This window comes from Protopterus annectens, chromosome 9.part0, assembly GCF_019279795.1.
Source record: "Protopterus annectens isolate FY-2018-M chromosome 9.part0, PAN1.0, whole genome shotgun sequence".
Taxonomy (NCBI): domain Eukaryota; kingdom Metazoa; phylum Chordata; order Ceratodontiformes; family Protopteridae; genus Protopterus; species Protopterus annectens.
The window spans coordinates 910,809,169-910,825,673 of NC_056743.1; the positions used below are offsets into that span (position 1 = coordinate 910,809,169).

Here is a 16,505-nt window from a genome sequence, read left to right on the forward strand (position 1 = left end):
TCACCCGAGGGGGGTCCACCTGTGTTCCTCTTGGGCAGGGACGATAGGTGCTTATCATGGAAATAAGGTTAGAACTTGGCTATGTTTGTAAGGGCCCTAGGGACATTAGCCTAGTAACTTCCTATGATCAATCAATGGTAAAAAAGGCAGTCTCTAACCTGCAATCCAAGTCTCTTCTTGGCCTCATCCACTCTTTTACCTTTCCCTCTCTAGTCATTTTCTCACAACACCTTGGTTCCTTTGCTAGTTTTCTAGAGGAAATTCCAGCCCCCTCTTGCCTATTTTCTGTACCCTTACTTGCAGTCAGGTCTATAGGCAAAATCCTTCTCCATCCTTGTGTTGGCTTAGCTCTTAGAATACTTTCTTCTGCTTTATGAATATACTATTCTGCATGATTGTTGTTATTCTCCTTAGAGATGTGCATCCAAAACACCTCACTCTCTTTATTTCTTGAACCCTCCCCCGCTTCATCATCACCCCCTTTCCATATTGAATTATAACCTTCTGCTTGTGTTATATATATGAGCCTTAATTGTGTACCTCTAAAAATATCCCTTCAAATCAGATTATCTGAAACCACTTTCTTCTACTGTAAGGACCAGCTTATCCCACTTAACTCTTGCCCTCTTTCCTCCTCAGATAAATTCCTTCAACTCTTTATTAATTATTCTCCACAGCGTCTTCTGTGATCAGCTCTGGTGGAGTTTTTAGTTGAATCTAGAAAATAAGCTGCTGTTAAAAAAGCGATAATTAGTAGATATAAACTGCTGCATGATAACTATAAAACACAAGCAGAGGGGCTTAGAAAAGACTAAGAAGAGAGACTAGAAAAACAGTTTACATGAAAACAATGGGAGGACATATCTATGGATCTCAAGTATGCAACAAAGTCCAGAAGGTTTAGGATCTTTGTTTGCAAGTGTTTGTATAGTATTTTATACCCCAGTTAGATTTCAAAAAACATTTCCTCACCTAGGGACATAGGATTTGAATTGCCTAGACCTAGTAAGGCCTTATTAGGTTTAATTCTGTTGGCTGCTAAAAATGCAATTGCTAGAAAATGGAAATCAAAATCTAAACCCACTGTATTTGAAGTACTGAGTATTATAAAAGAGATACAAAAACTGCAAGTGGGATCTTTAGAAAAGTGAAGGAGAAAACTACATAGAAATAAATGGAAATTGTGGGAATAATACACATAGAATAATATTCAGGAAGAGAAGTGAGGTTTAAGGGAAGGCAGGAATTCAGCAATTTATGTAATGCTGGACTTGATAGTTACAATGAAAGAAAAGATATGTGAGGTGTAATGTGTGTAAATGGAAATAATTGCTAATATGTTTTGTTTTCTTTATTAATACACGTTTGTCTATATCTTAAGTGATAATTTAATAAAGATGTTTAAAAATGATAAGATATTATGGTCTTCTAAATCTACTAGAATTTATAATAAAGGTACATTTAGTAAGGCAAACACTAGGCTAAAAATCACTGATAATTCATAAATAGTTAAACATTGTTAATTATATATACAAACATAACATATATAGTGTGTCTATAAAGAGCAATAGTCTCCTTCATCTTGGTTATATCATATAAATGTGCAAATATTCTTTTTCTGAAACTTCTTTTGGTTTTCCTAACACAGAAGGAATTACGAGTTTTGCATTTAGCCAGGTAGATCACCCCTTTACTGTCACAGTTATAAACGTTTGTACTCTTATTGTTCACTCTCTTCATAGGTTCATAGGTTCATAGGCTGATACTAGGCTATCTGCCCTAGGGCATTTATAAGCCTAGCCAGAGTGTGTTTGGCTTTCGCCACCCTTTTAGATTAGTTGATTGTGCCTCTTGCCTGTTACATCAGACACACATTCGAAATGCAAAACAGAAGGATATTTGCCTTGCATCTTGGAAGATGTCCCAATTGACCCTAGGGGCAGACCTTGGGAGATAATAATTAAGGTCAGAGAACTAGCTTGGCAGCTTGATTTTGAAGCAGGAGCACCCCCAGGGCTAAATGACTATATTTCAATTAGCAAGATCTTAAAAATGAGTGTTGCAAAGTTTTATTTTTTTAAACACCTTTATTGAATTATCACTCATAACATAGGCCGATTTACATTTATATAAAAATAATTAAACTGTATTAACAAGTTCACGTTTACAAACATTATACTTCACCTATATTACTATACATCATATAACCTAAGCAACATTACATAAATTATTCAATTCCTGTCTTTTTCAAATAAGAAACATTTTTATTAAACCATCACTTATGACATAGGCAATCATACATTTATATAAATAAAAACAAACCACACTGACACAATCCTAGTTGGAAGCATTTTACATCACAAACCATACTGACACACTCCCAGTTGCAAACATTATACATCACTTATAATCGACCGAATCATTTTCAGTCAAACATTACACAGCTCACTTAAGTCCTGTCTTCTTTTAAACCTCATTCCTTCCCCGTATGTATTGTTCCCACAATTCCAATTTTTTTCTTTGTAGTTTGCTCCTACCCTTTTCTAATGATTTCAATTCTAGTTATTTTAGGTCTGTTTCTATATTCAGTACTTCTAGTATAGTTGGTTTAGATTTTGATTTCATTTTTCTAGCAATTTTTTTTTTGTCAGCCACCATAATTAGACACAGCAAGGCCTTACCATGTCTAGGCAATTCCGATTCTGTATCATAGATCAGAAAAATCATCTCCCTCAGTACAACAATCTGCCCACCCAACATCTCCAACAGTGCATCCCACAGGAAATCCTTAATGTGCATCAACTCACTGCACTCCCAGAAAACATGTTTCCAATTACCTCTTCCTTCCCCATCACACCTCCAACATTTGCTGTCTACCTGAGAAAAAATTCTCTGGAGTCTACTTGGGGTATAAAAATATCTATGTAAACATTTCCAAGCAAAAATCCTATATCTTCTACATTTTGTTTCATATTTTGGAGACATACAAAAATATATCATCCCATTGTTTCTTTCTGAACTGCTTATCCAGTTTCTCTTTCCAATCCTTTCTAATGTCCTCTGATTGATTCTTATAGTTATCATGCAATATTTTATATGCTCTACTAATTATTCCTTTTTTAATGACAGCTTCTGTTCTAGATTCTGCTAAAAATTCTACCAGTGCTGATCTTTCATTTAGGACCCTCTATTTTTTACTCTTTGCCTATATTCTGATATCAATTCTTGATAGGGAAGGCAATCTCTAACCTGCAGTCAAAATAAATTCCTGGTGTCTTAATAAGAGGAGGCTGGAATTTATTGGAGAAAACTGGAAAAGGATTTATTATTTTTACTTTGTTTACATTTTATAACACAGTGTTTGTTACTTATAGTTCTCTGTTTAATATTTTAAATGATTTTTAACTTGGCGCTTTTAAGTTTCAGTTACAGTGAATGTCACATGACTGTATAAATGTGTATGTATTTGCTAGTTGTACTCAGTTCTGAAGAAGCCCTTTACATGGAAAAAAGTGTTAAACTGTTGAATAAAACTGAAATTTGTTTGTATTGAGCCCTGCTTGTGGTCCCCGTATAACTTTATGTCACTGAGTTCTTGGTTCCTACAATTACGCTTTCTACTACTGCATTGGCACTCTTTACCATAAACCTGGATGTGATACTATATGATCCTCATATTACACAACAGGAAGCTTAAAATAATTTCAATGATAGCAATAAATGCTGCATTCAAAATACATACATTTGAGAGATATATTGATAGTGTAAACAAGGTATTAAAGGTATAAATACTAAATCAGTAACTATATAACAGGATACGATATTTGCTTCTCATTTAAAAAAAACATTCACTCTGGCATATATTTTCAATATCAGAAAATCTAAGGTTATACGTATTACAAATGTATGCAATAAAAATTATTCATCATAGCATCTCAAATGCATTATAGTAACTAAGCAATGAAGAGTTCACTAATGCTGAACTATGGAATACACTGTCACCTGTAGAAAGTCTAGAACTACATCACAGCAGTCATCAAACCAAAAAGGTCAGATTGCTGTATACTAAGCCTACATGGACAATCATGAGTGCAAATATAGTTTCTTACCTGTTTCAAGTGCAGGGCTATTATCCCATCAGAATACTTGCTTGTAGAAAGCTGGGCAATGTCAGTCAAGCTAATGACATCCTTTGTCTTAGCAGAGCTTGGATCAGCAAATATGCAGTGACTCTTTGTTACCAGAAACAACATTGGAGTACTCTGAAATATACAATTATCATTATAATTATTACAGTTGTACATTTTCATATACTTCTACCTCTGCCTGCTTCTAACATTATCATCTTATTATTAGCCAGCATCTTTTTGCTGTCTATTAAGTTACATTTTCTGCTAATTTGCCATTTACAAAATGACTAAAATTGTTCTGTACATTTTCTGTATAAAATAGAACAATAAAAGTATCTGACTTACAGAGCTGTATCTGACTTTCAGAGCATTTATGTCTACATATATATATATATATATATATATATATATATATATATATATATATATATGTACATGTGTGTGTGTGTGTGTGTGTGTGTGTGTCTGTGTGTGTGTGTGTGTGTGTACATGAGTACACTGTGACATGATGGGCCTGTTGAATCTGCAAATATTGTGTAAAGGTTAATAACATTGTGATATTGTAATGTTAGTTATGGAAAACATGTATGTGCCTTTAAATGGCTTCTCAGAATGCATGGATTGTGGTAACTTTCTCATAGATCATAACTGCTAATTACTTAGGCACCCTAGAGGGCTAAATGTAAGAAGTTAGTCCCTTACTGAAGGAGAATCTGAAAGGCAAAACAGCAAGCATGAAGTAAGTGAGGGGCCCAGTCAGGCTAATTTGTGGAGTGTAGCCTGTGGATTATACCTGGTTAAAACACCCAAATTTAGAGGTGGAATTAAGGCCTTGGAACAAACCTTGGAGTGTGGAGCTGAGATTTTGGCCTAGGTCAGGTCTGCAATCTGGGGCTTTCTTGTTGGTTATAAGGTAGCAGTGGTGTGCATGAGGCACTGTTATGAATGCACTGATTATTTTCTTCTGAGATTGCAAAGCAAGTGGACTAATATTTTAGCTCCTGAAATTGAATAAAACTCTATTTTCTGTATTTCCTGCCACCACTGTCTTTTTGGATCCTATTATGTAGTAACATGTTTGTTCTAGAAAAATGGGTAACAAATCTTTAAAACGTGTGCATCAGTAAGGAGCATGAGGATGTTCCCACAGTAGTTAGGCAAACAATATTTATTTTACTCACTCCTTGTTGATTGGGTTAGTTGCTAGGTCAATGACCTCTTTTCAGTGGTAGGACCTTGAGGTGGCATTCATACTGACTAGGAGACATTTAGTCAGAATGCCAGAGAACTTCCCCTACTCATCACTGTTGCGAGTGGTACCCATTTTGAAGGATCAGTTCCTGTTTCCATTCCAGGTGAAGAGGCAGTCTAGAGAAATGGGGATGCAGATGGAGAGAGAAGGAGATGATGGAGTGGTGAGGAAAATGGAGCAGAAAGCAAATATCAAGACCAGAGAATGCATGCAGGATTCTGAGGAGATGTTCCAAAGAAATCTGTTTGATGGAGATGAGTCAGCAAATGTATGTATAATTACAAACCTCCAGTCAGGAAGATTTTGGGATGATTTACTTAAGGAAATGGTGGTGCACAGTGAGCCAGAAAATGAAATCAATGTTTCCTGGGGAGACATTATGGAGAAAATTCAAAAGGAGGATGCAGAGGCAATCCTGAAGAATAGTTTTGGGACAGAAAAGAAAAAATATACTGAGAAAGTTAAAAAAAGGCAAAAGTAGAGTAGCAGAAAAGAAGGCAGAAGAAAATGAAAAATGGAAGTACCTGTTAAGGATTTAAAGTAAAGAAAACAAAGGAATGGACAGTTGTTGGACAATTTAATAGCTCCTTTGGGCATAAAAACACATGAGGTAAGAGTAAGAGACATTTTGTGGCATTATATTTAAGACTGTTTTTTCAATGGAAACTTTTATTGGAGACTATAAAAAAGAATGGCTGTAACCCATGGAATCTTTAGGTGATAAAAAAATTAACAGGGAAGCAAAAGAAGAGAAAATTTAAGTACAATTTTGAACAGAGGTAGAAAGACATATTTTGAAAACTCATTTGAAAACTTTATGTAAAGGAGTACTGGACATTGCAAAAGTTCGACAAAATGGTTTATTGACTGGTGGCTAAGATTGTAATGTAGCAAAAATAGCAAGAGAAAAAATATATACATATACCACGTATGATAAATGTGGAGGGAAATAAGGGTGTTGTAAAACACTTGGGACAACCCAAAACATGTTTTTTGTGTGAAAAGAAGGACATTTGAAAAGTAACTGTGACAAAAGAAAATATTATATTTTTGGGGAAATGGGACATGATGTTATAAATGTAACAAGACTGTACATTTATGGATGGATTGCAAAAATGAAAATCAGGGTAAGAAAAAGAAAAAGAAGAAAATGAACAAAGAGAAAAATAGAAGTAGGAGAAAAAATAGAAAAATAATAAAAAGGACATAGGAGAAGGTTCTGAAATAAGTGATAAACACATAAATTGGGAGGTAGTAAATAAAAAAGAATGGGTATTTACGTATTATCACAACCACATTCTGAACAGGTCAAACAGCTCATTTCCAAGCTGTTTACTTTTTTTTTCTCTCTCTCTCTCTAATGATGTTTTAGTGTTGAAACAATGTTTTGTTTAAAGGATGCTTCATGCTTCCTTCAGTTTTGTTGTCTTCATAGTTTTTACCTGAGTACCCACATTACTAAAGTGGAAATAGACCAAAATTTATGTTTTAGTTTCTACTGATTAATGTACAGGTACAAATGCTGCATGCGCATCCACAATAAACACTATGAAGATGGTTACCTATTACAACTGTGAAACCGCAGTTGCGCGAATACAGAAATGTCAACACATATTGAGCAAACCGAGAAAACTCCAAACATCCTGAAGCATGAAATTCGAAATGTCGAATCTTCACAGTTGGCCCTTCTCCGGTATAGCTCCTTAAGGTACATGTGCAATAGTTACGGACCTTAGGGTTAGGGTGCGGGTTAAGGTAAGTGCATAAATAGTAATATATGTAAGCTTTAGTTTAGGGTTAGAAGTAGGGTTTTGTTAAGTGCATGTATCTAGATTATTTATTTTGTTTGGGTAGGTAGTACATAGTGGGCGGTGAGGATGGCCAACTATGCCGATTCGACATTTTGAATCTCGCAGTTCAGGACAGTCAGTGTTTCTGCGGTTCGGTCAATATGTGTCAACATTTCTGTATTTGCGTATGTGAGGTTTCATGGTTATAATATAGGGTCTATGTTAAAACAACTAACAGAATAAAGTTCGAACGCTCCGATGAGCAAAAACGCATATGATCGACATCGATACTGTGAGATCGTGATACAGTGAAGATTGGAAAATTTGTCCTTTCCTCACTGTAGTGCGATCTCAGAGTTGGAATATATTTTTAAGGGGGGTGTGGGGGGTGCATCCCCCCAGAATAACAATATCGATCATATGAGTTTTCGCTCATCAGAGCGTTCAAAATTTATTCCATTTGTTGTTTTAACATAGACCCATAATATAGACCCTATGAAGACAGCAAAACTAAAGGAAGCATGAAGCATCCTTCAAATAAAATATTGTTCAATAGTAAAACATCATTAGAGATAGGGAGAAAATGAAATGGGATGGTTTTACATCAGCCAAGGATCGGGACTGTTTGATGTTGTTCTTAACATCACAGGATGAAGCACAGACCAGTAACATTACAATTACTTTGACGGCAGAAACATTATCTGACAAGCCTGAAAGGTCATTGTCATACCTCTCAACTGTCTAGATTTTAGCAGAATGTCCATATTTATGCCTCGTATTTTTGGTCTGTTCCTCTTAAAAAGTTGTGTTTCTCTGGCAAATCACTGTGGAATGATGCCACTAAATAATGACAATAATTTGCATTTCAGACTTTATTTCCTCCAGAAAAATACATGATAACACATGCCCTGTTATTCTAGCAACCTTCTAAGAGCAACATTTAAAACATGTCCCTGTTTTAGCCCCTTTGTTCACTATGTATCTCGGCAGGAGTACGGCTTGGAAATGAACCATTTGCCCTCTTCGGAATGTAGTTGCAATAGTACGTAAGTACCAAAGGATGCTATTGGTAAAAGGGTAGATGACAGAAAAAGAAAATTTAAATGGATACGGACAAAAGAAAAAAGAATAGTAACGGATGAAAAAGAATATATACAGCTAATGACTGGGAGCTGGTATAATCATTAAGGTATTTGCCTCACAGACACAAGGTACAGTGTTTGATTCTCATCTTTGGGAGGGAAGTTGGCTAGGCTTAGAATGGCATGATAAGAAAGAGAGTCTAGTAATTAGCTATAAACTTAGGAAACCATGAATCAAAGGGAAAAATGAAAATTTTAGAGTGCTTTCTTTAAGTGTGAATAGTACTAAGGGTATAATAAGAAGAATAGGGATTTTGGAGTGGTGTAATACATGTGATATAGATGTAATTATATTAGAAGACACATGATTTTTAACAAATGAAGAAAGGTTATAAACAGAGAAACTATAGGGAGGAAAGATAATCTGGAATTTGGGAAATAAGAGATGTTCTGGAATAGCCATATTAGATGTAACTTTAGCAAAAATGGGAAGATTAACCAATGTAGAATTATAACATTATATGCTTACACTAATTGTAAAGAGAGGGAAAAAATATTTCATTAGATTTTAGACTATGCAGTGATAAATATGAATATTATAATAACAGGAGACTTTAATTGTGATTTTAGAGGCAAGTGTAAGAAGAATGCAAAAGATAAAAGAAAAATGTTAGAAGTTATGTAGCAAGATGTGGTAAGTTAAAACTTAGGGACACAAATCTGTGGACTTACAAAAGGGGTATGTATAGAACTGAAATGAATTATTTTATAGTATCAGAAGATTTAGTTATAGGAGAAGGAGAGGTAGTGGAAACTGGATTTTCTGATCATCTTGCAATATGCTAGAGATAAAGGAAAACAAGGGATATATAAAACTAGGCAAATGAATAAAAGGGGTAATGAGAAATCATGGAATGAAGAAGGAAAGAGAGTAATAATGCAGTTACGTAAAATCATATTACCAAGAGAACATTTTATAAAAATTGGCCTGAATGGTAAATGACATTTAAGGAAAAATATAAAAAGTATAGTGGCAATATAATGTGAGAAAAGTACAGAAAGAAAAATATAAAATAATATATAACAATGCATTGGAAGACTTAGAACATACTGATAACAAGTACTTTAACAAAGAAATAAATTATATGAAAGAAATCAAGAAAAATACTAGAATTTTTATATAAGAAAAGATTTTTATACAAGGAAAAAGAGAAGAAATGTTGAATTATTTAAGCAGATTAGTAAAGGAAGATGGCAGTGTAATGAGAGAAATAAAAATGTAAAAGAAGAAATAGAAATAACTCAGGAAAATATTTTGAATAGTATAGAATGGGTTCCTATCAGAAGACCGAAGATGCATTTTGTCGAATGTGTCTTGGTCGAACTTCAAATGTCAAAAAAGCAAAATGATGGAGTGGCATATAAGCAAATTCTTTCCCTGGGAAAGAAGTCTCCTGGCTGCTTCCATCACTTTGCCATTTTTGACACTGTAGTGCGATCTTGGAGTTGGTATATTTAAGTAGGGAGGGTGCGGGGGCCAAGCCCCCCACTTTATGTAATGTTTGAATGTTTTTTTTTTTTTTTTTGGGATTTGCGATTTTTTCCCCTACTTCAATGTGTTGCAAATTTGAACTTTTGAGTTTGATATAACAACGTTCGATCATTTGATCGTTCATTGTTATAATATAGACCTGTGTAGAACAATATGTGCAAGACATGTTTAAAGAAAAAAAGGAGGCAGTGAATAAAACATGGAAAGTAAAAAAGTTAACAGAAAAATAGAATAAAGAGTTGGAAAAAGAGAGTTCATTAAATGAGCTAGATAAAGTATTAGGACAAGTAAATATAAATATGTCTGCATGACCAGATGGAATAGGGTATGAAATGTATAAAAATTTAAGGGAATGCCAAAAAATGTTTTTTTAAATATTTTGAATGAATGGTTAAATGAAGGTTTTATTTATAAAGATTTATGTAGTGAATACTTAAATTCATATGGAAAAAGGAAGATATAATTTAAAAACTGGAGACTGATAGTTTTGAATAATAATGATTATAAAATCTTTATGAAAATAATACAAAAGAGATTTGAAACTAAAATGGAAAATATTATGGAAGACAGTATGTACAGTATAAAGGGGAAGGGTTGTCAAGAATTATTAACGATAGTCTGAGAAATTGTGAAGGTTATTATGAATAGAAAAGAAGTGAAAATCATAAAAGGAGACCTTTATAAGGCATTTCATACAATTGGATATGAAATCTTATGGGTAATAATGAAAGAATGTAATATAAGTGAGAAAGTCAGTAAATTGTGTATGTCAGTGTATAGTAATAATAAAGTAAAAATACCTGTAATTGGTTGGTTAAGCCAAGAGGTACATATGAAGAGTGGTAAAAGACAGGGCTATTCAATGTTGCATACTCTTTGCATTAGTTATAAATGTGATTGTATGCAAAATAAATTACAAAATGAACTAGGTGGATTATATAACACCTGAAAGGTTAAGAATTTCAATTCTGTTAACATATGCAGATGTCATTATAATAATTGCAAAAAAACAACTTTTGGATAAAAGAAGTAATAAGTTCCACAAATTAGTACCTAGAGGAGATAGGGATGACTTTAAATAAAAAAGAAAAGTAAAGTTTTAGATGATGTAGTAAACATAAGAGGTATATATTTTACAATTAATGGAATTTCTGTCAGGTGTAAAATTTGGGAATAAAGATGCAAGTAGAATTCAATGGGGGAAAAAACAACAGAAAAAAATAAAACAAACCTTTTCTGGAGAACTTATAAATTATAATTCAGAAAAAATGCTTATTTGATAAATTCAGTACTTATTGGAAAAGTAGCATACTTAGCAATTGTATTTACATTGCCAATAGTATTTGAAAAGGAATTACTGGAGAACATTTTTGTCAGTTGTATGTGGCTCCAGATTAAACCCAGTAAAAAAAAGGAGTTTTGTATGGAAATAAAGTGGAAGAATGTTTAGGGTTAATTAACCCAGTGGTATATGCTGCTACATTACATTTGTACAAAGTGTTAAAGTGAATACATGAAAAGTATGAGAGATTAGTAGTAAAACTGTATAAATATAAATATGATGAATTCTGGTAAAAACAGTAAAAGAGAAAAAGAGTGTTTAAATGAATAAATAAGATGTTACCAAGAAAGAAATATTTTGTGGAAAATAAAAATTGATGATATACAGTGGATATAAAACGTTTACACACCCCTGTTAAAATGCCAGGTTTTTGTGATATAAAAAATGAGACCACAAATTCAAAACTTTTCCCACCTTTAATGCGACCTATACCCTGTACAATTCAATTGAAAAACAAATCAGTTAGGGGAAAAATATAAAAAATAAAAAACGTACAGTAAGCTGGTTGCATAAGTGTGCAAACCCTTAAACTAATACTTTACTGAAGCACCTTTTGATTTAATTACAGCATTCAGTCTTCCTGGGTAGAAGTTTATCAGATCAGCATGGCACATCTTGACTTGGCAATATTTGTCCACTCCTCCTTGCAAAAGTGCTCCAAATCTGTCAGATTGTGAGGGCATCTCTTGTGCACAGCCGTCTTCAGGTCGCCCCACAGATTTTCTATTGGATTTAGGTCTGGGTTCTGGCTGGGCCATTCAAAAACTTTAATTTTCTTCTGGTGAAGCCATTCTTTTGTTAATTTGGATGCATGCTTGGGGACATTGTCATGTTGAAAGGTGAAATTCCTCTTCATCTTCAGCTTTCTAGCACATGCCTGAAGGTGTTGGGCTAAAAGAGACTGGCATTTGTAACAGTTCATAATTCCTTTCACCTTGACTAAAGCCCCAGTTCCAGCTGAAGAAAAGCAACACCAAAGCATGATACTGCCCATGCTTCACCATGGGGATGGTGTCCTTTTGGTGATGCGAAGTGTTGTTTTTGTGCCAAATGCACCTTTTGGAATTATGGCCAAAAAGTTCAACCTTGGTCTCATCAGACCATAACACATTTTCCCACATGCCTTTGGGAGACTTGATGTATTGTCTTTCAAATTTTAGCTAGGCCTGGATGATTTCTGTGTAAGAAAAGGTTTCCGTCTTGCAACCCTACCCCATAGTCCAGACATATGGACAATATGGGAGATTGTTGTCACATGTAGTACACAACCAGTACTTGCCAGAAAAACCTGCAGCTCCTTCAGTGCTGCTGTAGTTCTCTTGGCAGCCTCCCTGACCAGTTTTTGTCTTGTCTTTTTATCAATTGTGGAGATATGTCCAGTTCTTTGCAACATCACTGTTGCCCCATATTTTCTCCACTTTTTGATGACTGTTTTCAATGTGTTCCATGGTATATCCAATACTGTGGAAATTTTTTTTGTACCCTTCTCCTGACTGATACCTTTCAACAATGAGATCCCTTTGATGCTTTGTAAGCTCTCTGTGAACCATGGCTTTCGCTGTAGCAGGCAACTGAGTAAATGTCAGGATAATCCTACTAGGACAGCTAAACTTTATTTGGGGTTAATCAGAGTCTCTTTAATTGATGGCAGGTGTGTACCCAAGAGGACTGAATGCTGTAATTAAATCAAAAGGTGCTTCAACAAAGTATTAGTTTAAGGGTGTGCATACTTATGCAGCCAGCTTATTGTACGTTTTTTATTTTTTATATTTTTCCCCTAACAGATTTGTTTGTTTTTCAATTGACTTGTACAGGTTATAGGTCACATTAAAAGTGGGAAAAGTTTTGAAATGATTTATTGCTGTCTCATTTTTTAGCTCACAAAAACCTGGCATATAGCAACTGTAGAAAAAAAGACAGGAAAGTATGGGATAAGAGTGCAATAATAAAACATTGCTACGTAAAACCATGGAAAAATTGAACAGATGAAAAAAATAAAGCTATAAAAATAAGAAGCAAATGGTGTAACCAGAAAGCAGGATGCCAAGATTTTTTATGGAGACTAGTAATAAATAAATTGACAGTAAAAGGAAATATGCCATGTAAAAAGAAAAGTGACAGAACATGTTTACATTGGCAAGAAGAAGAAACTACAGAACATGTGTTTTTGAAATGTAAATGAGTAAAAAATGTTATGGGTAAAACTATGTAAAGAGGATTTTTTTTCGAATATATAAAAGTTGATATTATTAAGCTTTGTATATTGCAATAGAAGTAAAGAATATGTTAAAAGTATAAATAAAAAGATATTTTATATTATGTGGTTATAGCAAATGAAATAATAAATGAAATTATGTTTAACGGTAAATGGATTTTAGCAACAATATTAAGAAAAATCAAATGGTGGTTATGGAAAAAGGAGTAGGTGTTTAATAAGGATTGAAATTTAGCATGACTGTAAAGGAAATTATGAATATGTGTTAACAGATTTGTATATCTATATATTTTTGTACATTTGTAAAAATGTAAATATTTTTTAAATAAGTGCCGTGGGATCTTTTTCATCCAATTAAGCTACCACCAACTCCACTAGATGGGGCTCGGTTTAATTTCTCATCTGAAGGTCTAAGCATTGGCAAGATACTCATTATAAATTAATGTTATATAAAGGAAGTAACTTGGAGAGTAAAAATCACAAAGTTCAGTCCTCAAATGAAAGTGCAGAGTGAGTGAAATGAAGCTTGTCTTGAAGACTCTGGAATCATGGAGTGTGACAGTCTAGTCAAGGTGCTCTTGTGAAATTATACTTGAAAGAAACATCTGGAGTTTAAAGCAATGACTGGGGCCTAGTTGAGGCCTATGACCCTGGACATTTTTAGGACTGCCTGAATTTGTGAATGTGAGAGAAATTGTAATTCTGTTTGATTGAAAACTAACCAATGGTACTGTTTTGTTTTTGTTTTAACTTAAGCGGGCTATTAATTTTTATTTTTCCTGTAAATCTATGACAAAATAATTAATGTTTTATGGAAGTACTGCCTCCAGTGTTTCCTTGGACTTTACAATGGTGGGGTATCTGGCCACAGCCTTGCTATTTTACCATTCTTCACAGTACCTCTGCTGCCAAGTGCAAACTATATTAGGGCTACTAAATCCCTACAACACAGTAATTGTTGTGTCCCTGGCACAGTTTTCTGGTGATCCTCAACCATGGATGACAAACTATAAAGACTCAAAGAAACACAAGTGGAAACTGACCAAATGCTGGCGAAAATACAACAGTACTTGATTGTGCTGGCCACTGTAGCTATCAACTCCAAGACTAGATCTTCTTTGAAGAAACTAACGAGAATGTATTATCTCGATCCAATATTACTTAGTGGCTTTTGATTACTGTGTGACCATTGAGACACAGAACACAGTAGAGGTAGTAAACATTCTGTCACCCAGCTGAAAGAAAGGAACTGGAAATGTATATGGGGACAAATGATTACAATACCTATGATGAACCTAAGAAATAATTGTTGTCCTGAGTTGGTATAATGCCCCAAAGAATAAGCAGTATAATTTTATCATTGAACTTTTAGTGTTGATAAACTGGTAAGAGCACATATGCTTGATTTAAAGCATATTTTAAAGCTTTGGGTAGAACCTGATTACAACAGTAATCTCACAAATGTCAGAAATTTTAGCAAAAGACAGATTTAAAAGAGCTTTGCTTAATACTATTAAAATAAGGTATTGGAACCAGCAAGGACTCTGCCCTCTTTTCTGAAAGAAAAAGCAGCTTGCAATGTGTTAATTTATTTGAAATGTGAGAGAGGTCACATTGCTAAGTTATGTGCTACTAACACTGAAGTGAAGATTACTAGAGTAGAAGTTTGGAAACTGAAAATTGTGCTTTAAATGAAGTTGTTCCTATGGAGTGCAATATTATAACATCAAGGATAATTGAATCAGCACTATATTAAGTGTTACAACCAAGCTAGTGAAGGGTCCTGTATTTTCAGAAGGAAGGGGTTAAACCTTACTAAATTCTGGAAGCATGATTATGTCAAACATAGACATTTAGTCAGTTCTAGGAACACAATTACATCTTCTGGCTATAACCCTGATTTGACTCATGAAGTAATATATATAAAAAAATCTCCAGTTTTAAAAGACTGTGTAAAATGTGTGTGGGAACAAGAATCCATAAACCAATGTGACACTTCGATGTACTTAAAAAGAGAAACTGCAGAAGTTTGATTCACCCATTCAAAGTAAGAATGGGGGGTGGGGTGCAAGGCATTGACAATCATATATATAAATATCTGTTATCAAAATCAGTAGAAGAGATTTGGCATATAAGCTGCAAAACAGGGTAGAATTTGGTTGTGTTTAAAACAGTAAAACAGAGCCTGTCTGCCCTAAGAAGCATACCCCAATGATACAGCAAATTAAAGCAGAAAATGTAAGAGATATCATTACAGAAACTGAAAATGAATTAATAGGAAATTCTGGAGTAAAACTCACTACAAGACAGAAGTCAGAACAAAGACTTAAAAGAAGCATTAACACAAAAATTAAGACAAAAATGGATGAAGTAGAGAACCAAAGAGTGGACCATCAGAATAGAATGGGTACTAAAACTGAGCTAAGCCTCGGAATGCCGAGTTTAGAGCCTATTTCTGATCATCAAGTATTTGCAAGCCAAGAAAGAAGTAAAAGTGACAACAGCTTTTGCTCTGAGATATAAATTGCAGCATACAGAAGAAAGGGAAAACAATGGGGTGGTATCCATTCTCAGTATGGAATAGGAAAAGCAATCTAAAAGAAAAGAAAGTATGCAGTAGACCTGTACTGACGCCAGAGACAGTAAAGTCAAAGGTGATTTTTGCTAAGAATTTCCCTTTGGAGGGAAGACATAGATGAAATTGCAGTGCTTGTACTTTTTGGGTTATGAAGCTACACCTTCCAGCTTGTGGCAAATTACTAATGAAAGTAACTTTGAGTTAATGGACTCACTGATAAATCAAAAAAGTTTACAAAGCCTAATAGGAAGACGATACAGCAAGATAGAGAACATAACCAAGCTTATATGAGAATATCATGAACAAGATGTTTCCATTACATGTTCTCCCTGTTTGAGTTGAAAGATGACCGATTCTGTATTGTACAAAGTTGTCCCCATGGGCACTATTCCTTCAAACCTTTGAATATACAGTGACCGACAAACCTGGCCTAGCCAACAGAAGTGCTGATGGGGTATCGAGGGTCTAAAACCCATCATTCTGAGACCATTAACAAGACATTGATTATCAACTACTGCTGTATGAAAAGGAACTGGCATCAACAGCTATAATGAGGAAATTCTT

At 34.3% G+C, this 16,505-nt stretch overlaps 1 protein-coding gene across 1 annotated transcript in view; it reads right to left on the minus strand.

Moving 5' to 3' along the window:
* The window catches only part of LOC122811661 (unconventional myosin-Ib-like), a 1,027,360-nt gene that overhangs the window by 54,073 nt on the left and 956,782 nt on the right, over window positions 1-16,505 (minus strand). Inside the window, exon 27 of the mRNA XM_044083653.1 lies at window positions 4,110-4,262. Within this exon, the coding sequence (XP_043939588.1) occupies window positions 4,110-4,262 (153 nt within the window). The remainder of the gene's footprint in view (window positions 1-4,109; window positions 4,263-16,505) is intronic.